The 22,617-nt window shown below is 35.6% G+C and overlaps 1 protein-coding gene across 1 annotated transcript in view; it reads right to left on the bottom strand.

Moving 5' to 3' along the window:
- Positions 1–22,617, bottom strand: part of robo1 (roundabout, axon guidance receptor, homolog 1 (Drosophila)) — a 502,355-nt gene that overhangs the window by 24,429 nt on the left and 455,309 nt on the right. The window contains exons 15-19 of the mRNA XM_088921682.1: positions 16,305–16,536; positions 15,480–15,601; positions 14,082–14,253; positions 7,290–7,490; positions 3,170–3,196 (exon numbers count right to left, since the gene is read on the bottom strand). Coding sequence (XP_088777808.1) covers positions 3,170–3,196; positions 7,290–7,490; positions 14,082–14,253; positions 15,480–15,601; positions 16,305–16,536 — 754 coding nt within the window. The remainder of the gene's footprint in view (positions 1–3,169; positions 3,197–7,289; positions 7,491–14,081; positions 14,254–15,479; positions 15,602–16,304; positions 16,537–22,617) is intronic.

Here is a 22,617-nt window from a genome sequence, read left to right on the forward strand (position 1 = left end):
AACAGCACAATTAAATTTGACAGACTAGTGAAACTCTTAAGAAGCTTAGCTGTGTGGCAATTTCTGATGGATTCTGGAACTGGCATTTTTGAAGATGGGGGAATGTGGAAATTGTAGCTGATCTGCTCTCTTTCAAGGTGCTTTAAGCTGGGAGAGTGTGCAGGAGAGATAACTGCCGTTTTAATTATAATTTTTGCGAGGATTAAAATGTACTACTTTTTTATGTTTTTCCATCCCAGTTTGATTTTGGTCTCTTTCTAGTCTGATAAAAAAAAATTGCAAGCATCCAATCATTGGCCCATATTAGCATTGTCTTAAGAAGATGTTATTCTCCACTTGATAACAGTCTGTAACCATAAATAACCAAAATATAACAGCGATCCAAAAACAAAAACAACATTAAAAATGCCTTTTCTGAAACCAGGTTTCCCCAAGACATAAAAAATTGATTGGGGGTAATGACACAGAAGATTAAGCTTAAGTGTGGAAATTGATCCTAAATGAGATTGTTGATTTTATGTAATTACATATACCCATAAAAAAGGTATTCTCAGTAATGAAATCAAAGACCTCAAAGGGGCCATCTTCTTGATAAAATAAAATATTTATGTGTTACTGCTTTATAAAAGTTTTCTGACAATTCAAAGAAAAAAATAACAAACATTCCTTCACATATACCTACCAAATAAACAACAATGGTTTTAAAAGCAGTTTCTAAAAGTATGATTAAATTTGTACTCACGTGGTATCAGCACTAACAAGCTCAGTTTATTTAGCGAGTTCTAACATGACAATCCTAAAATCAAGTATAAAAAGCTGCAGATTTGTAGGGCTTTTAAATATTCACTGCACTAACTTTGTCGGTGCACTAAGAGTTTCCAATTTATACTGTGTATTAAACCACCTTCAAGTAAGAGATTTAGTCGGTACTGTATATCTGAATTTCCACGTTTCATACTTAGAAACTCATCTGAAATGCACTGGCCCTTTGATCAAGTCACCAAGTTTTTATTATCTTCTTATTAAGTCAATTTTCTCCTTTTGTAAGTCAAACTTACCCTAATAGTCTTGACTATCACTTTGAAATTTTCTGTTTATCCTTCTGAACTGAATTTTATTTTTGCTGAGTCATCCCATCTGTACCAGCATGCAGTTGTATACATTTGCATACTTTCTCTGACATGCACTGAGTGGCCACTGACTTCAAATTGTACTGCAAGCACACAGTACAACATTACAGTTAAACTATTACTTGGAGGACTGATGCAGCTTGCACTTTGAAATACCACAAGCTCTCAGGAGCCTAAGTGCTTCAGATGGTGTCTACCTTGGGACACTGGCCCCTAGGATCTCCTGGTCATGGCTAAGTAATGATTTAGCCTATATTTCACCCAGCATTTTCTGGATTACAAGGCCAATGAGGACCTTTACTGGTTTAACCAGAGATACATCACTTATGAAGACTTCTTTCATATAGGCAAACATGGAGAAAAAAACACAAGTGAAACCATAATATTTAGAGCAACATGCAAAAAGCAACAAACAGCATGCACGGACAAAGCAGAAAGATGCCAACATGCAAGATGAAAAAGATTGCAACAGTATTCACCCCCTATGAAAAGTGTTTACACATTTTGTTACCAACTCAGATTGTAATCTTACTTTCCAAGTAATCATACTTTCAATTATGATTTAGAATTGATACAATCTACTTCAAACTAGATGAGGGAAAAAGTATTGATATCGAGTTAGATTTTCAAAGAAAACTACAGTATAAGATTTCACAGCTGCATAAGTATTCAGCCCCTTTTTATGAGAATCCAAAATAAGTCCAGGTGTAAAACATTAGTTTGAAAGGTCAAAATTTCACTGTGATTGTGTCTGTGTGTGTAATGAAAGTGGTTTACCTTGACTACATAACAAGTGGATCTGTAAGTTTCAGCATAATGATGTTGATTTCCAAACCACAAGTCACACAGTCATACAAGAAAGCAATCATAAAGACATAAAGACAAGGGAGCATTTGAAAAAAATCAGAGATAAAGTGGTAGAGAAGCACAGATCAGAAAAAAAGATTATGGAAAAATGTCTAATTTTGCATTTTTGCTGTTTGCTGTCATACCATCCTGACACTACCTACTGTAGGTCAAGCCACCCTTCCAAACTGAACATCCAGGTAAGCAGGAAAAGTGGTTAGGTATGTCAGTTTGAAGCCACCCGTGACTTGAAAAGATTTGCAAAGTTCTATGTACAGTATTATATGATTATATGATACAATATGATTGTTAATACATTGACAAAATCATAGTTCCTACACAAAGTCTATATGGGTGAATGGCAAGAAAGATGTCATTTCTGAAAAAGAGCTTGCACAAAAACATGTAAAATACAAATGGCAGTCAGAAGGTTTTGTGGCCTAAATGCAGAGCATTACATCTGGTACAAGGTCAATAGCACATCATCCTGTTATGGGATGATATTTCATAACAGCAGATACTGGGCAGCTGGAAAGAACTGAAGGGAAAACGGATGGTCTAAAATACAGGTGATTTATAAAGGAAATACAGCCACAAAACTAAAAATATTTCAGCAGGACCAATTTCCCAACGTTCAAGTCTAAACCACACTGGAGCTGCTTTTTAAGAAGAAAGTGCATGCCCTCGATAGGCCCAAACTTCTGACTTGAATTCAATAAAAAATATGATGAGACTTGCAATTACCAATGATCCCCAACAAACATGTCAGAACTGGAGCATTTTTCAAGGAGAAAACAGGCATAATTACACTATTCCATTATGCAAAACCTGTAGAGACCTATCCCAAAAAACCCACAGCAATAATTACTGTTAAAGGTGCTTCCACCAAATAATGACTTAAGGGGCTGAATATTTATGCAATTATTACATTTATATTTGTATGTTTTTCTGACATGTCATCGGCTTTACATTAATGCATTAAGTACAATCTTTAAAGTTTTGAATTAAAAAATAACTTGAAAATTATTTGAAAAATGTGTACTGTATATATTATTTGTACTTCATCAAAATGTGGCACATTTGTAGGGGGTGAAAACCTTTGCAAAGCATTGGTTCTCACTACTCCTTACTTGAGAAACAGGAACAAATGTTGACACATACTATACAGATAAATGTAAATAAAAAATATCTACCTGTTGGTGTGAAAGTAAATGATGGGACTGAAATATCAAAATAAGGAAAACAGAAAGAAATTAGTGCATCTTCAGCAGGAAACTGTATGTAATATAAGTACAGACAAAAAATAATTGACTCTGATACAATAACTACTTTTGTATATATTTAACCAGTAAAGATCATGCTATAGATGAAAAGGGAAGGGCATTAAGTTATTTTTCTGTATACTGTTGGGTCTGTTTTACAGGCTTCAAGAGGTCCATCTTCTGTTTATCATAAACTGCCGTCTTTTGTATGGAGCTGGTGGACAGCTGTTGCGATATTACATCCCCCTCTGCAGCGGAGTACTTTGATCACCCCAGCTTAACAACAGCTCCTGCTGTTCACACCCTGGCTTGTGAGGCCTGCTGCTTCTGGGTCAGCAGCACCATGATACAGTACTCCAGCACATCATGAACATCTCAATTACTGCCTTCAAGGCACAAAAGTCTTCTTCCCCAATTCTGCCTGCTGAAATCTGTGACGAAAGGAACCATGTTCCATCTTTTGTCCAGATGCATAAAGCACTAACATGTCAGCATTTTGAACATTCTGCTGACTTATTTCCAATCTAGTAATACAAGCAAGAAACTTTTGGTTACTACAATGAAGAATGCAGCATATAAACCACTAGTTTAATTTATTTTTAAAAATGAGACGGGATTACTGGATGCTTTATAGCAACACTAACATTTCAGGCTATTTCTAAACATCTAAACATATTCATTTTTTTTTCTACAAAGTTCTTGAATTATTTTGCCAGGAAAGACACAGAAAGGTTTTTGACAGTATTTTTTTCCAGCTGAGATCTGGCACTACCAAAGAAAAATTGCATTGGATTATAATAAAAGTAGCAATAGGGGAAACATTCAGAGCATGAATTACACATTTCTACCTCCTGAGGTTTGAGCACCAATGGGAGGGCAGGCTTTCTGACATGGTTGGGAAAGTGAAAAGCTAGAAATACATGATTTAAAAACTATACTTCAGTTAAGTCAGTTCTGGTCTAATATGAGTCCAATTATGGTCTGCCATTCTTTTCATAAAGTATGATTTTCAGCTAGTTCGAACTATGGGGGGGTTCAAAAAAGATATAATTAAAATCAGACATGTATTTTCTCTCTGAGCCTTTGTCATAGAGCTTTTTTCCAGGTCCACTTTAATAAAGACAGGAAAAAATTAACCCCTATGATAATTCTATGATAATAGAATGATAATTCTATTATCATACCCTCATACATTCTATTATTTATCATACATTCTATTATCATCCCCTATGATAATTCGGTACATTATAATATCACAAAGAGGAAGCACATTAATGTGGGTTAAAGTCAAACTATAGCATACAGTAAAGGTCAAACATAATATGAAAAGTGAGACACCATTTAAATCCACAGCTGTAGCAGTTTATAGCCAAAACTCTTTTCTCCAGGAACCATTGTTCTCTTTTAGTATTGGACAGGTCAATGTTTCAGTCTTACTTCTCACTTTACCAGGTACAACATGTAAATAACCTTTGTAGGATTTTCCAGATAAGAGAGGGAAAAATCAATTTAATCATTTTGTGTGTGTTCACCTCATGGGCTCTGCACATGCTAATACACCCATTCGTGCTTGAAGGCAAAATGTGGGCAAATGATAAATAGCACACAGCTAGAGAGGCAGTGATGTCTGCAACCACATCACGTCCCTCTCTGCTATTGCTGAATCCCACTCATTCCTGCTATAAAAGGGCTTAGAAATGTTTAACATTACATGTGCTCCCTTCAAAAACATTTTTGATCAAATTATCTTTTTTTTTCTTCTGTGCATGTATTTCATTATTGAAGCTTTTTAAAAAGCAACCTTGGCTTGCTAGTGAATATTCAATTCATACAATGTCATTCAGGAACACTACAACAATCTCTTTCAGCTAAGATGGTATTGTGCTCATCTAGCTCTTTTCAGGTTACAACAACAATTTATCAAGATGATTAAAAAACAAAATACTGCCATTATTGTCATGCTCCCTGAAATCCAGGCAACCTTATATTTCCAACTATTCAGTTAGTGGCTAGAAAATAGCACTGATTCAAAACCTTTGGAAAATACAAGGACATTCTGAAGAGGAAATGAAAATAACAGCATGTCAATGTCTTTTGAAATTGGTTGGCAAACGATGCAGTGAAATGTGTGCAGGAATCAAAGAAATAATGCATACAAGGCAGTTTATCTAAAGCCTTAGCAATAGGCACCCCCATCTTCTCCCCCTCTCTACAAAGAGACTTTTGTAAGCTGATATTATACAAATAGTCTATATCAAATCTCAACCACAAGAAGGTAGGGTACTTCTGCAGCTGTAAAGCCTGAAGCAAGATATGAAAAAAAACATAATTGTAGTTTTGATATTGTTACTCTTGTTGGCACATTTGGGTTCATAGGCCTGCAGTTCAACCTTCTCAGCTCTAAAGAAATCTCAGGTCCTTTTTTTTTCCAACCAGTTGGCCACACATATGTCTCACACTCACATTTTCCTTGCTCAATAAAAGCCCAATAAAAGAAGCAGAAAAAACAGAATTCCAGTACTGTCCTAAAAGAATGAAGGAGCATTTTTGTCGAGATTTGTCGGGATTAAATGAAGGACACATTTGACTTTCCTTTGTGCTAGCAAATTAAGTTTATGCAGGGATACAAGTGCACTTGTGGGACAGGCCCATACTGTTAGGCTTATTGTTGAGGAGTAAAACATAAAAGTACCAGTGAGATGGCTACCTCTGTACAAATTATTTCCTATTCTAGGGATCCCAAGTCAGACATGAAGTTCCTGGCTGGCATCACAAACAATTTTGTCATTTAGTGGAAGACCAGAGCACATTTTTAATACCACATCTTTTAAAAGCTCTTCCTTTTGTTTTTCAGTAAATTGCCTTTGCCTCTAGTTTGTTTAAAACAAGTTTTAAAGGCTCAGGATGTTTATCAGTATAACAAGAAACATAAAAGTTGAAGTTTAACTTTAAAAATTATTTGCCTCAGTGGGAGATTTATAAGAGGTCTGTAAGATCTCTCAGAAAAATATTTTTTTCTGTTTTCCACCACTGTGTAAATAAAGACCACAGTCCAGTTCTTAAAGGGTTACTGTTGTGAATCCTTGTAGCTTCAGCCTGCCATTAGTGAGTGAAGAAAATTCAGGTATTTATAGTAATTGAATAATACCCTTCCCTCCAAAAATGCCTAAGTACTAAAAAGACAGACCACAAATGGCAGACACAGAATTATATAAACCCAGCTGGCACTGCTACTTTCTACTGTATTTGATCAACAACAATGAGCTGACGTGGCAGATCTCTGTAAAAGATTGCATGCTTAGATCCCTTCCTCTTCTCTCGCTAATGAGCCTGTCACTCAGCAGTTAATTTCGAAGCCACACTTGTGTTTTTTGTGACTTTCATATGCTGCTCCCAGCTGTTCGGCTGGTGGCACACTGGCAGAATGCATGCGGGTATCTTGAGATGAACCACAGCTTAATCAAAATCTTTGTCTCATTTTCCATGAATACAAGAACCTTCCCACACACTGTCAGCAGTTCTTCATTTTTCCTTGTCTTTTTTTTCTTCCAACATCCTCTGCTAAATTCAGAGCAATGGAAATCTTTCAGCTTTTTGAAAAAGGTTTCAAACAGAAAATGAATATGTGGTGTTTAAGCTTTTCCTATCAAACTTTTCTTTTCTTACTCAGGATACTTCATTACAAACTATGTTGTAATCTAAACAACCTGCAGTATGAAATCGTTACCAAAAATGTAAATTAATGAAAATGAGTAGAAGTAGTACTTTTTGTCTGAATTATTTCACAAAAAGTGTTTTTCTTTAAAGGACTTCTGTGCTCCTTGTTCTCTTTTCTGTAATGTAGGGACATTACATTACCTTGTGTTTTTAAATGATTCTTCTTATTGACTACCAACTAAAAAATGTATAACATTTGAACCAATTCAAACAGAATCTACATTTGATATTTCTACATTTCTCTATGTCTACAATTCTCTATGACAAAACTGCTTCTGGAGTTCCTCACAAGTGATCTATGCTATATGATCCTTGTGCATTCTGTAGTATTTACCTTTCCTCATCCCTGCATAGCTACTGCTCAGTCCACTTCTTTTCTTCCTGTGTCTATATAGCCAGATGCTGAAGACCATCAGGATAATCCAGCAGGCAGCTCCGATTCCTGCGATGAATGCAGGTTGCTTCACAACGTCTGAAATCTGCTGAGAGAGTGTGCTCACTGTCTCCTCATTACCAGTGATCCTGCCATAGGAATCTAGGGAGGAGGCAGAAAAAGATTACATAAAACTTCAAATAAAAGAGAAATAATCCCAAAGACTTGCTTTTTTATATATTTCGTCAAAGAATAAAATCTAAGGCAAAAGGCCTAGAGAGCAACAGATGAGATGTTGAACATGACAATTCACTATGTTTTTTCTCTAACATATGAAACCCTCATTCATCTTTGACAACTAGGTCTCAAGAGTGCTGCATATAAAGCAATCAAAGAATGTAAAGACAGAAAAGCTTATTTTTAATCTCCATCTTCAGAAAATCTACTTAATGTTTTCAGGATCCTTAGGTTTTGTTACTTTGTGAGTACAAAAGCAGGGATTAACATTCAACCTAAAGGTTTAATTCAATCTCATAGTACTTCTTATTTTTGCAACAATACCTCGTGTACAAGTTGTGGTCTGGCAGTTTAAAATGTTCTAAGAAAGGAGTTTTAAAGCTTAGTAAAATAAATTTAACTGGGGGTAAATTTCACACAGCTATATTAACATTTAAGGAACAAGTAATAGGTTTATTCCATGCTGAAAAGAGAAGAAAGAAAACACAACATTTCGGCCGTGAAGCCTTTATAGCCTTACAAACCTACTACCTCATGATAAAATGGATATCACAAGCCACTTTCAAACACTAATGCTCTTGATGAATCTTAAAAGAATAGCAAATGGTGCTTCAGAATGCACAAATATCACCAGTATAACACCATCATAACCCTTTCACACACCAAATGTGACAATGAGAGACCGACTTTCAGGACTGTCAGTGAGCAGATGGCTCTGCTGGCAACAGAAACCGCATTTACAAAATCACGTCCAAGAAATAAAACCGATTTCATCCAAAAAAGTGGGTGTGGCTGACTTTATTTTTCTTTTAATCTTCAGTGATTTATTACAGAAGGATCCATGTAGTTGTCAATGGTTGTACTTGGTCCTACAGCCTTTGTGGTGGTGTTGTTCCAGAGCTAAAACCAGTCCAGGTCCAAATCCAAAGGAGTACTTCTGTGTGTATCTGAATCTCCCGAGCTGACTTTTGACTGAAATGACAGCATCGTCTTTAAATATATGCTTCTATTCATTTTGAAACCTCTTCATCCAATTCATGATTGAAGGGTAGCCAGAGCCTGTCCTGGCAAGCAATGTGCATAAGGCCAGAAACACTCTGGACAGAACAACAATTTATCACAGGGCACACATACAGACACACATACAGTCACACCAGGACCAGTTTTCCCAGAAACCAGTTAACCTACCAGTATCTCTTTGGACTGTGGGAGGGAGCCAGAGCACCCAGAGGAAACCCATGTTAACATAGTGAGAGCATACAAACTCCACACAGATAGTTCTGTGAGGAAAGGGCTAGGCATGTTTTATATTTCAAAGTAAGCTAGATAATGTAAGAAAATTGGGACGTTTGTAGGTTGACCACTAAAAGTATCCGAATAATTTACAGACAATGGACCAGTTAATTCTTAAAACTTTTGCAGTGCAATATATACACATATATTAGCTTATATATGCATATATTAACATAAGCAACAAACACCCTCAAAATAAACACTGTGTAGTATGTATGATTATGTATATAAACACACGCATTTTACTAGAGAATCATGAGGGTTGGATAGTTTGCATCTGCCATTCTTTAATAATATGGGTTGCAAATTTCTTATAAACTTATTAATCTGTACATGTATTTGTACTCATGGATAATTTAGTTTTAAATGTAATGTGCACTCTCCATATAAATGGTACATTCCAATCCACCTTTTTAATAAGAAATAATGAGCTCAATTGCAGTGTAAAAGATTTAATTAAAATAACAAAAACAGATGTAGCTTGATTCATGTTTTTGTGAAAGACTTGTGGCACTCTAAAGTTAGATAAGTAATCCAAAGCAAACTCGCAGTGGCTTAGAGTGATAGCAGAGTAGTTTGAATTTGCACTGGAATTCAGTAAAGGATGTTCAAACTATATGATATTTAATGCAAAACAATCTTTTTTCCCTGAGTTTATTACAGAGAACATGAACAAATATCTAATCGTGAGGTTGCTATGTTATCTAATTATAAAGAGCCATGATGTTGCTCACAAGGTTTCCTCACAAACACATTAAGAATATTATATTTCTCCTGGCTGTTTCAGATCATTGGAGGAAAGCTCTTGTTCTTCCCAGATCGGTGTCTGTCGGTACAGAAAGACAGTGTTTCTTGATGTGTTTTTTTTTCCTTTACTCTTACATAAAAGCACCTCATATCTCCCCAAAGAAAATTCTTCTTGTTAACTTGAAAAGTTTTTTTTACTGGGTTCTTTTTTCATCTTGAGGTCCTTTTATCTTTCCAGAGACTAACAGTTCTCTAGAGGCTCAAAGCTTTGCCAGTGCAGCATTTCTTCATCCCCTCCCCCAACCCTGGCCATATTGTAGCCTTTTTTTACACTTCAGGTTTATTGATTTCATGGTTATTTGGGGAAGGTTAAGCTGGGATGTGCAGGAGCTTGTGGTGAAGTGCTGTTATTTGACTAACCAGCTGGGGAAGAAAAGCAGCCCTCATCTGAGTAAACTGTACTGTGACCAATGCATTAGAATCACCCTCTCTGTGTTTCGCTATAGTTTTTTGCTTGGATATCAAAAAGCAACAAATGCCTATGTTTTCTTCCTCCAGTGAAATGGCTTTGCTTTGCTCATGCATTCTCCCCTTTCATCACATTAAAGACTCAGTCTGCATTTTTCATTCCCTTGCTAAGGTTTCAAAACAGCTTAGGCTGAAAAATAAATGTAAAATGACAGCACTCCTGCTGCGGACTTAAAATGCCCCATAATGGATCCACTCTTCAGCAAGTGCAATAAGTGTAAAATATAAATGCATAAATGCAATGCTATGCCACATCTTCTATTGGATGGGGGTTTTCCTTTTATTTTGATCTATGTTTTCATGCTTGAGAAAGGTGATGGATAAGAACATAAGTGTGAATAGCTTTATGTACTCAAAAGTTTTAAAACTGTTTTATCCAGTACAGGGTCATGTGGGTGCCAGAGCCAAATCCAGCAGGCAATAGAAGCAAGCCAGGATACACCCTGGAGAGGACGGCAGTCCATCACAGAGCACAGACAGACACAAACACAAACTAAGCACACAGTCACACCAGGTCCATTTTTCCCAGAAGACAGTTAACCTACTGGAATGTTTTTGAACTGTGGGAAGAAAGCCATGTGAACACGGAGAGAACAAGTAAACTCCATAAAGATAGCACCACAGGAATTGAACTCAAGGGTACCTCCATAAAGTTGCCCCCACACACACGTAGCTTCCCCTGCACTACAAATAGCACAAACAATATCACTTATTGCATTTCATTCATGAGATAAAGTTTCTTATTTTGGGGGGTGTGGCGTCACTTTGTGACGTTGCTATATTGTTATATTATGAATATTATTATGACACCACTATTTCATCTTTAAATTGAATATATAGATGGCCCCACAATTGTATTTTAAATCTAAAGTAATGAAGGAACTTGATTTTTCAGAAAGGACATGATTGTTACACAAGAGAGTGAAACTTGACAAAATCTGTTACATTTATGAATTTTAATTAAAATAATTTCTTCTGTGTCCTAATAAGGAGAAAAAAAAGTTTCAGGACTCTTGGCTCTTAAGAGATTGTCGATGTAAACTGAATATTTAACTATTGTGATATATAAAATTAATAAAAACATCAATATAATATACATCTTAATTAGATTTTATTGTTAAAGAACAAGTTTATGTATTTAAGATTTCAATAATAAAATATATTCAGCATTTCAAACTGAAAATAACATTTTTTAAATTAAATTTAATGTCAAAGCTGACCTATTGGTCATGTGATTTCCTTTTCCATTACACTTCAAAGTGGCATCCCAAAGAAAATAAAAATGGTTGCAAACTGCTCCAAAGTTAACTTGTGTTTCTTCAAACAAGAAGGAGAGTGAAAATAAAAGTGCAGCCCACACCACCACTGCAAGGAGACAATGCTCCAACAAAGCATGGAACACTCCCTCCAGTGCTACAGTCCATCAGAAGTTAAGGTGAAATAGGCACTACACCAGAAAGCATCTTAACAGCTTTGATGAAGCCAATAGATTATAAAAACCATAATTATATCAACCACTAAGATGAAAAAAGGGCAGCAAAACATATACAAAATAAAATTTAGATTTTAAATTTTAGAAATTAAAAATACAAAATTATACATAGTGGCTTTAAAATTAGCATTTAAAAGTAAATATTGTATACACATAAAAAAAGTTATCTGCTCAAGAGCATCTTTAAAATCCCTTCCTCATTTCGATCATCCTGGTGATTGGTGGTCTGGAGGTTCATCCATTTTATTACTTTATTATTAATAATATTTTAATATTTAACATACTGTGATTTATAAAATGAACAGAAATGTGAATATAGTTTACATCTTATTTTATTATCAGAGAGTCTTTTGATGCCCAAGGAACAATTGTTTAGAGTACAACTGGCAAGGATCGAACCCAGGCCCTTTCGTATGAAAGATGAGAATTCATCCACTGAGCCACCAATACATCACCCTGCTTTTTGATGAGTTTTTCCCAATGTAACCAATTAATTTTCCCAAATTAACCAACGATATTAATTTTGTATTAATATTATTTCATTATTTAACATACTGTGATATATAAAAATAACAAAAGTGTCAATATATTATACATATTATTTATTTTATTTTTAGAAAAAGAGCATTTATTAAAAACAATAGTGGTGCCCTGACAAGGAATTGAAACTGTGACCTTCCAGGTAGTAGGCAAACGCTTTACCTACTGTTGTATTTTCTATTACAGTAGTGTTGGCAAAATGTAGTTAAAACTAACATGTCAAAACTTTCCCAAAATAACCACAAGTAAATGAGTTAAAAAAATAATGCAGATGTTTACATGCCTGGTCAATACTGAGCCCCTTGGGAATATATTTTATCCCATATTACAGATTAAATAAAGCTAATGTTTTCAGTAACATCTAATGCGCATCAGGTGCCACCTATTGATCATCTTTAAATCACACTGCAGTGTGCTGCAACATGTCTAACACAGCAATGAGTTCTAACGCGTGCTCTGAGTGGCTGCATCTGTACCATGGATCCAGTGCCAGTGATTAAAATGGGGAGTAATCCTGATTCTAATGATTCAAGATAATGTAAATATTAATATAAGCCATTTCTCGTCTTATTTCTTGTTTCCAGTTACACTTTAGCGTTTGTTCAAAGTTCTTAATCAAGCTTTCTCTCTAGAAGAATCCATGAAAAATTCTGAATGTAGAATGGAATAGTGGGATGCCAGCAATACGATGTACTTTAGAGAGGATCTGATTAATCTGATCACCTGTTACCCAGCAAGACCCTTCTTCTGTTTTAATGAACACGACTAGTAGTGATGCTGTTTATCTCATTTATCTGAAGAACTAATAATCCAAAACCACATATAAGATTCTCTTATTCAAGAACCTAAATCAGTTTTGCTCCTCTGAACGTTATGGGATATTACCTTAGCTATAACACAATGCTAACCTTGTAATTGGAGCTCTTACCTGTCAACCACATGGCATATTCTGTATGCCAAAGAAAGCTCTTAATAATTTATTAAAGTTTTGGTTATATATATATTTAATTCATATTATAAAGTTCATGCAAAACACATACGTTGAAGCTATTGGATTACCTGATTCTGCTTTCTATAACTTTCTTCCCTGTGTTGTTCTCATTGTGTCCTTTTGCAATAAGATGTGCCGAATGCTCTGAAACACTGCTCTTTATGAAAGGCAATGTCGTAAAATAAGAAATAACTGACATACAGATTTACTAACAGAGAGTGCTAAAGCAAGGGAATCTGAAACAGGGAGTCCAAATCATGAAGCCAAGTCCTGAGAGGATACACATTATGGGATCAAGCTTCGTACAGGATGTTAGCTGCCTACCACATTGCAGTTTCTCCTTGTTCTTGTTTCTCCAAAGAAAAACTCATTTTCAACCTCTTTTGAAATTCCAACCACGGAGTGAGGGTATTACCAATGACAATTTCAAAGGATAAGAAAAAACAGGGATAATCATACACTCCCTGTTTAAATTAGCTTTACAAGAGTTAAATGCATACAGTACTGTTCAACTCCCTCTTCATCGCAAAGCCCACTGTATGCCATAAGCAAATCTCTGATGATTTATCATTGTATTTTCTGTTTCGTATATACTGCATTTGTTTTGTTCTAGTTACTGTAAATAGTAATGATATAATTTTTTTAACTTGTTTTATGTTTTGCACACTGTTATATTATTATATTAACTGTTTCCTTTCATTTATGCCACTCTGCAGTATGTGCATTAACTTTATAAAAGGACATAACATTGTTAAGACATAAACGTCTACGTTTAAGACACTGTTTGTGAGGCAGCTTTAAGTTTATGCTCTGTGACCTTTGAAACCCTATATTGTTGAAGCTCTATCCAATTTTGCTTCAATGGCTGTAGGATGGCAGTGGAGAATAGGTCAGGTGTGTAGGCCGGTCTGGAAGCATGACTTACCGAGCTGGATGAATCTTGACTCACTCTTCACACCGGGTCCTGCGCCAGTGCTGGCCGCCACCTCCACAGTGTAGCGGATACCTGGGGACAGGCTGGGGATGACCACTGAGAATGTAGATCCATCCACTGTCCGGTTAATGTGGTACCTGCTTTCATTTCCCAGGCACCATATCTGCACAGAAAATACAAGCTGCATGAACACATCTGAGGATAAAAATCCTCACACATAACAGATTCATCATCCAGAATGATCCATATAGTTTACTTCTAAGTCAATCACCACAATCTCCCTACATTTTAAAAACTGTTACAAAATCTTGATTGAGAGTGGACTGGCCAGTAAATGCCTTTGCCTGTTGACCACTGATTGTTTCACCTTAATTTTTATAAATGGAGGCAATCTGATCCACAAATATACCTAGAAAATTATTTCATTCTGTATTTAATACCAAAAACAACAATTACAGTTGGAAAAGGCTAACTTTATTGAAATCAAATGAGTTATTTTTCTTTTTTTTTAATTTGGCATTAGAGGTATTTTTCTCAGTCCTGTCCACAGAAATCCTTACATCCTGATTTGGCATTGTGCAAGGATGCTTGTCTGGATTGAAACACAAATTTGGTTGACATTTGCTTTGCCTTCCACATCCCAAATCATAAAAAAAGTTTGTCATATTAACTGGTCAGCATCACTTCTATTCTCTATAAGCTGTAACATGAAAGAGGAGAAGACTACATACCTAATAAGCAAAGCTTTACTATGTACTCCATTTAATAGCCATGAAATTATACTGATTTCCATCTTGAGAAAACACTTTTCGAGAAAATTAACAGGAGCCCAATTTGTAAACTGACTGCATAACCCTTGCCACCCACAACAACTGACATTCAACAGCACCATTACCGATCAAAATAAAAATGGTAATTTAGAACATTACATTAGGGAAAGACATATAGGTGAGTATGAAAGTATGGAAGAACATCAAGTTGGATATACCTAGGTTACACTTTAGAAAAAGAATTAAGAAAACTTCACTTAAATGGACAAAAACATGCCACTGATTCAACTGTTTATTTGTTTTAATGTAATTTTTTAAATCTTGAGTCAGGCATGAACTTATATAATGAACTGTTATATAAAAAGAATGATTCAAGGTGGCATAATCGGAAGATAATAGGATTGTATTATGATCAACTACAATATTCCCGCTATTTGTTTTTCTCTCCCAAAAAAGTAAAATAGTTTGCTCATTTTGCTCCTCTTTTATTCCTACTACAGTTTTAAATGTAAAAATGGTCCCTATGTACCCAGCCAGGTTTTCTCCAGCAGATGGAGCTGTCTCTCCACGGTCACTGTTCTCATCATTAATTTGTACCAAGTTAGGAGATGCTTGTTACCTTGTACTCCTGTACCAGTCCATTCTGGAACTCCTGTGGGGGCGGTTGCCAGGAGACCAGGATGGCTGTCCCGTTGTCATCGCTCTTTGTTACAGTTACCCCCTGGGGAGGTGCGCTAGGAGCTAGGAGGAAACAGAGACAGCCGGTCTTGCTGTGTTTAGATGACAAACACACTTTTTATAGTTCTGTTCAGTTCAAATTTCAGCTTTTAGTGTACAGGGCTCTCTTACATAAATATAACTAACTAGATTTTGCTTGGGGACCTCATCTTTCTTTCTTTGCTTAGATGATGAACTAGCAGGGGTTTCCCTTATATTATTTTTTAAAAATGGGCTGGAAGGGATCACAGCAGATTAAAATGCAAGGCAAACATATTTGCAGACAGGATTCATCCAATTAAGCTCAAGAGGTACCTGTTTGTCTCAGTGGAAAAGCTTTTCAGCCTTCCTTTTAAGAAGCTGTTGCCAACACAAACACAAAACAGTTATATAGTATGTGTAGTATTAAAACACTGAACAAAAATAATGGTAAGTTTTTATTCTATTGACTGAATATTAACGTTATTAATGACCAAATCAATAAAAACAAACATATATTTTATTTATCAATCATTGCTTTTGTTACAAACTGAAAAACATAAACATAACAGGAATTTCTTGTAATCCCAGCCCAATGAGTATAATTACAAGAATTAAAGCTTTGCATAGAATATGTAATTAACCAGTGCTTGATATCTATCAAAACAGTCATATCCTTGCAGAGCAAGAAAAGCCATGTATAACAATCTCTGTTTGTACTAGGCACTATATCTGTGATCTCACGTACCTTCCTCTAGAGTTTTAGCCACTTTGACCTCGCTGTCAGTCCCTTGAAATTCGTTGAAGAAAGGCCGGACTTTGAATTCATACATGACTCCTTTCTTCAGCTGTGGGATGACTGCACTCTCTTCTCCAGGTGTTCTAACTTCGAACACAGACCACTCTGACTTCACCTGGCCATCCTGTGTGGGCCTGTAGATGATCTTGTAGCCTTGAATGTACTGGGACTGCTGCTCCACCTGTAAAGAGTAACAGCAGACAATTATAGCCCATGTCTTTTACTGTTCACATTATGTTCTGATATATTTACACAATATTGAAAATGAAATAGAGAAGAAACAAAAAATGGTTATAAACAAGGGGAGGCCATTTGGTCCATCTAGCTTATTTGTCAATTAGTAACAAACTGATCCAAATATCTCACCCAGCCATTTGTTGGAGGAAATCAATTTCTTTTTGATGAAAGGAAAGACAACTAAAAAAAAACACCAACTCGGATGGTGATTAAGAAATACACCAAGTATATGCTCTTTTCTTTGCTCAATCAATTCATATTCTTAATTTTTCCTTCTACGCTCTCCTATTGGCATAACTTAGTTGTTTATTTATCTGAAAACATTGCATGTTTTGTTTCTATGTATTGTTTCACATTTACAGTATATTAAAAACACCTATAATAACAAAGTAAAAATGCTGGTACTGTACATGCTAGTTTGGGAGAGTCACGTCCAAGTCAAACAGGGGGTTAAATTTCCTTCCACAGCTATTTGAAAAACCAAACCATGAGCTCATAATAATGTGGTTCCTAAATGTCTGTAAATCGTTAGACATCAACAGGCTGGCCAAAACAGCCAAACTGGCTTCATTTGTGCCACCCTTTACGAGTCTGGCAGAGAAGATCATTTGCAATTAGTCAAACAATAAAATGACATTCCAAGCTATGCTCAAAACTTAAGTTATGTCTGAAAAATTACTCTCTGGTATACATGTGAATACAGACAGCCCAGGTTCAGAAGAAGCATTTACAGATGTTTACATTCTTTAGCTTGTCAGTGTTTTTCTCTCATTAGTTTACATACTATCTGAGTATACAACTATTTTTGTCTAAAGTTTTAATTTTCTTTATGCCTACAGCAATGTTAAAAGAATATAAAAAGCACTTTGTCCTGTGTAAAAATGGCAGCCAATTTATTTTTTGCAATAAAGAATCTTATTTCAGGTGGTCTTTATTAAACACAGTAACGTGGACTGTAAGCTTTCAAATGAACACACCCAAACCCAGCTTCTGGTCCAAACCAAGCTTGGTCTTGGCATATCTATGGCCTACAAAGAAAGCAGCCAGGAACCTCCCTCGGTTTTGAGGTAGATAATTATAACATGTAGTTTGTAATGACAGAGCAAAGCAAGTATTTTCTGCTTTAAATACAACAAAATAAAAAAGCTCATGTATAACACAAAAAACAGCAAATAGTACAGGGAAATGTTCTCAGCATGAACAAAGTATGTTTATTTGACTTCATTAAACAATTTTCTTTATTAGGTACATCTTCACCCTACACAAACTGTGGGTTCACAAGTTCAAGCCAGAATGAATGGACTCTCAGTAAAACCTGGAACAGCAAGTGAAGTCCAGAGTGTCACTTCCAGTGTTGCGATGAGACATGCTGGCGTATTTTCCACAGACCATCTGCAAGCTATTTCTCCCAAACTCACTGGCTGGATATTTCTTTTGTGTATTAAATTAACAATGATCAAGTGTTTTCAATATCTGAGGGCATTTCACCAAACCCTTAGTCTGGAATAAAGCATTATTTTCCTTCACAGCAGACTTCTTTGGCTCATGGAAAATACTATATTTAGAGGCAAGTGATTCTTAAAGTTGTTTTTCAATGCAGTTTCCCCAAATTTCGGTTGGACAGTATTTGTACTGCCATGTATTCTCCATATCCCAGGTCCTGGTAGACATTTGACATTTTTGCACTTTTAACAAGAGCAACTCTGTGTTCTGCTGAAAATAATGGTATATTTTGGTATAATGGTATGGATCCAGCAATTCAGAATCCACAACAAATAATGCAGAACAATGAGGTATACATAACACATTGCAACATGGTTTTTTTATATTCTGTTGCAGGCCTGCACTACTTTGTAAAAAATGTCAGGTAATGAATGCAGTGAATGCTTAATGTCACGTGTGGAGGTTTCTGGGCTGTTACCTGAAAACACCTTGTTTTGAATCCTGATGAATGCTCAGCCCTGTAGGGACAATCTTTTTCCAATTATAAAATTTAATTTGTTTACTGTTCCAAATTTTAATAATTTTATACTGTATATTACATTATGTTGAATATTATATTCATATTGAAAAGTAGGGCTGTTTTCTAAAAAAAAAATTCAGTCAGATATATGAAAAAATAGCTTATTATTGTAGCTTGCTGTGAAAGAGTTTTTTCAGGTTTACATCTGCATTAAAATAATCTAGATTTTGTGTTAATGCTAATTTCAACAAGTACTTAGGAAATAGTTTTGCTTTAGATTTTGATTATGAAAAATATATTTTACATATACTTTAGTGGCTTCAAAGCCATATTGTATATATATATATACAATATGCTGATCATACTACAGTTCATTGTATACTATTGTTTCGGCATATCTGTGGATGTGACTCCATGTGATTTGGGTGTGTGGCATGTCGGGGAAAAACAGTATTTGTTTAAGTGTCTGATTCATGTGGCTGACATTTTAAAACTACACACTGTGAAGGAAAGGGACCATGCTATAGCACAGTAAATATAGAGTTAGACCACCTTTAATTGCACCTTTAATGCGCAATTAATAACAGTTATGCTGCGGAGAACACACACAGATCTTTCAAACTACTAATGTAAAAAAGACACTTTTTTTTCATTTTTAATTCTATTAAAAATGCAATTTGCAAAAAATGCAAGTGCTATTTAAAACTAAGATTCTTATCTAAACTAGATCTCCTTTGCGCTGATTACACTCTACTGATGCGGACAAGAGCAATTATCCACATTTGAAAATGCCTGTGTTGCCAAAAGCATATGCAATTATTACAACATTTATGGACATTTCCAATACATACCTACTATACAGTATATATTGTACTGTTTATACTATATACAATATATTTTACACAATATATATCTACTGTATTATTGGACATTTACATACATAAAACATTCAACATTATTGAGAGACAGGCATACTGTCTGTTCCTTGGGCCATGACAGTAGATTACACACTGTATTATTATTATTGTCATTGTTGTTGTGAGATTGTGAGACAGTTTCTACACTGTCTTGCTTTTTATCTATCACTTAATAAAAAGGTCAGTGTAGTACATGTTATTTAATGTATTTATTTTAGAATTACAGTATAAAGGGGAGAAGATGTTGTAATGTGTACAGCATTATACAGTGTCATATTCAGGTTCTTTATTATATTTTTTATTAACATCGCACTCTCCTGTTAAGTTAAATTGTTTTACTTTTTTACAAGCTGAAAAAGACAGAACAAATACATTTGTGAAATTACATTCCTAAATGTCCCCCACTGCTTTCTACAACCTTGAGGAGAACACAAAAAAGTCTGTTAATAGAAATATTCCAACTTTGTAAAATGAGTTGACTTTCTATTTGTCTCATTTAGCTGAGTTAAATTGTATTTAAACTTACTGGAATTTGATTTACTATAAAATCACAAACATTGACTCAGGGGCAGGATTTGTGACTGCTGCAGTTCATAACCTTGCATTATATTGCAAAAGCACAGACCTAGATGCTACAAGGAAATCATCCTGTTGGGTTCATGGGAGTGAACTTAAGCTGCATCGATGACTATTGGGAATGTGTATTAAAGACAGAGAGTGAAAATAAAAGCCCCCACCCAGTTTGTGAGGAGATAATGTGCCACCAAGGCACGGAATTCTTCCTCCGGTGCTACATCAAAAAAGTTAAGCTGAAATAGGTGCAAAGCATCATAAGTGTGACTCGGTTGTTATTTCTAACAACTCTGATGAAGCCAAATAATTAAAAAAAACTACTATAATGATAATGTGATAATAATGTTTCTTTAGTAGCCCTATACAATTTCTTGCGTTAGGAATTCGTCTTTTCGCATACCCCAGCCTTTTCTCCATGAGACACAGACACACAGACAGGGAGAGAAGCTTGGGGTCAGAACACAGGGTCAGCCATTGTACAGCACCCCTGGAGCAGCTGGGGTTAAGGGCCTTGCTCAGGGGCCCAACGGAGTAGGATGCCGGCCACAGGATTTGAACCGGCAACCTTCCAGTCACAGGCGCAGATCCTTAGCCACCGCTCTATGATTACTAATATAATCATATAATATTGTATCACATGCGCTGAGGCTGAAGAGCGCCCGGCTGGGGTACGCGGCGAGGTGCAGGACGGGAGTAGCAGTGGTCAGGGCGGAAGGCTGCTGACCAGTACAGCTGACTCACTGCAAAATGGGTGTAGAAAGTGGTGAGATCACCCGGATTCATGTAAATAGTTCCCTGGTTTCGCACCCCTTGTATACATTTATACCCAATTGCCACCCTATCCCTGTGTAACTACCCGAATAGACCCCAGTATGTTGCACTCTCTCTCTTTTTCTGGTGCTCGTGCATTCTCTCTCTCTTGCTCTCTCTCTGCTTGCGCGCGGGCGTGGTGGTTGTGCTTGTTGTGCTGAACGCTCGTCCAAAAAATAAAAGTGCCGTTTTTCATTCAACGAGTGTCTGAATCACTGTGTCCGTCCTCGCTGAACCCGAAAATACCACAATATATAACTGATACAATTATATCAACTACTTAGATCAGTAAAAAACATGTACAAAAAACTAAAATTAAGATTTTAAACTGTATAAACTGAAAATATACATAGTAGCATTAAAATTTGTATTTAAAACTAAATTCGGTATACACATAAAAAATGTGATTACTGTTTAGGGGAATCTTTAAATTTCCTTTCTCTTTTAGAGCATCCTGGACACTGTTGGTCTGGAGGTTCATTCATGTTATTAATGATTGATATCATTTTAATATTTGACATATTGTGATATGTATAATTTTTAGAAATAGAAATATAGTTTGCATACTTTTATTGTTGAAGAAAGTCTTTAATTTGATAAAAAGGTAACTTGTGTTTTGGCTGGAATTGAACTCAGATACAAGTACCATTATACAGGAATTGAACTCAGACCCTATTGCATGATAATGCAGAATGCTACTACTGAGCTACCAGTCCATTGCTATATAACGTTACACAGCAACGTGTGTACAGGTGGGTCTTAACACTCCTAGTCTTTGTGAGAAGTACGGAGCTGCTTTACATAAGGTAGCTGCAATGGAATATACTAGGTAAAAGTTAATTGCAAGCTGGAAAGAAAAGATACAACGTGTTTTCTCTATAAATCTTCAGTTTACAGACCGTCCAAGGTCATTTATTATTAATAATATCTTCCGTATCGCATTAGTGTAAATCCACCTATTTTCTAACCGCTTTATCCAGGACAGGTAACTGTTTCACCAATACTATTTGGTAACATTTTTTATGCTTTTGACAGACTTCAGAATGACTTTAGAACGCTTCCACTGATGCTTAAAAATGTAACAATGCATACTGTGGTAAGAGCACAGAACATCTTTCCACCTGTGAAAATATTTGCATATGTAGTTTATTCTTATCTGTGTGAAAACAGGAAATACAGACAGAGTTTCAGAAATACCAACAAATTCAATGAAGTTTCCATAATATTTACTGTTTTTGTTTTTCAAAGAAATGTTTGTTAAAAGAAAGTTCAGGCCAGGAGCAGGGTTCAAACCCCCAACCTCTAATATGTGAATCACAGGCCAAAGCCATTACACCACTATATCGCTTGATAAGTTAAGCTATAACTGAAAAGGGCAGGCAAAATGTTTCCAAGTAATCGTGGGTGAATGAGTCAAATTGATGCAGATGTTTACAAAGAAAGTGTACTACTGTGATAATTTGAGCTATATGAATATAATTATATCATTATTAATTTCTTTAGATACGCGATTCCATATTATATTCTCTACTAATCGAATTCTTAAAAGAATGCTTTTTTAACTACGATAAGGAGCGCAAAAATAGACATTTAATAAATTGAAGTTTGTGAAAACAGTGACAAATCACCCCGAACAAAATACAGTTTTAAAATAAAAGCAGTTTGAAATTATTAGTTGTTATTAATAAATCACTTAACTTTGAACGTGTTGTGATATTTAGAAATACCAACAAATTCAACATGGTGTCGATAATATTTACTA

The sequence above is a fragment of the Atractosteus spatula genome, chromosome 7 (genome assembly GCF_055471065.1).
Source record: "Atractosteus spatula isolate fAtrSpa1 chromosome 7, fAtrSpa1.hap1, whole genome shotgun sequence".
Lineage (NCBI taxonomy): Eukaryota > Metazoa > Chordata > Actinopteri > Semionotiformes > Lepisosteidae > Atractosteus > Atractosteus spatula.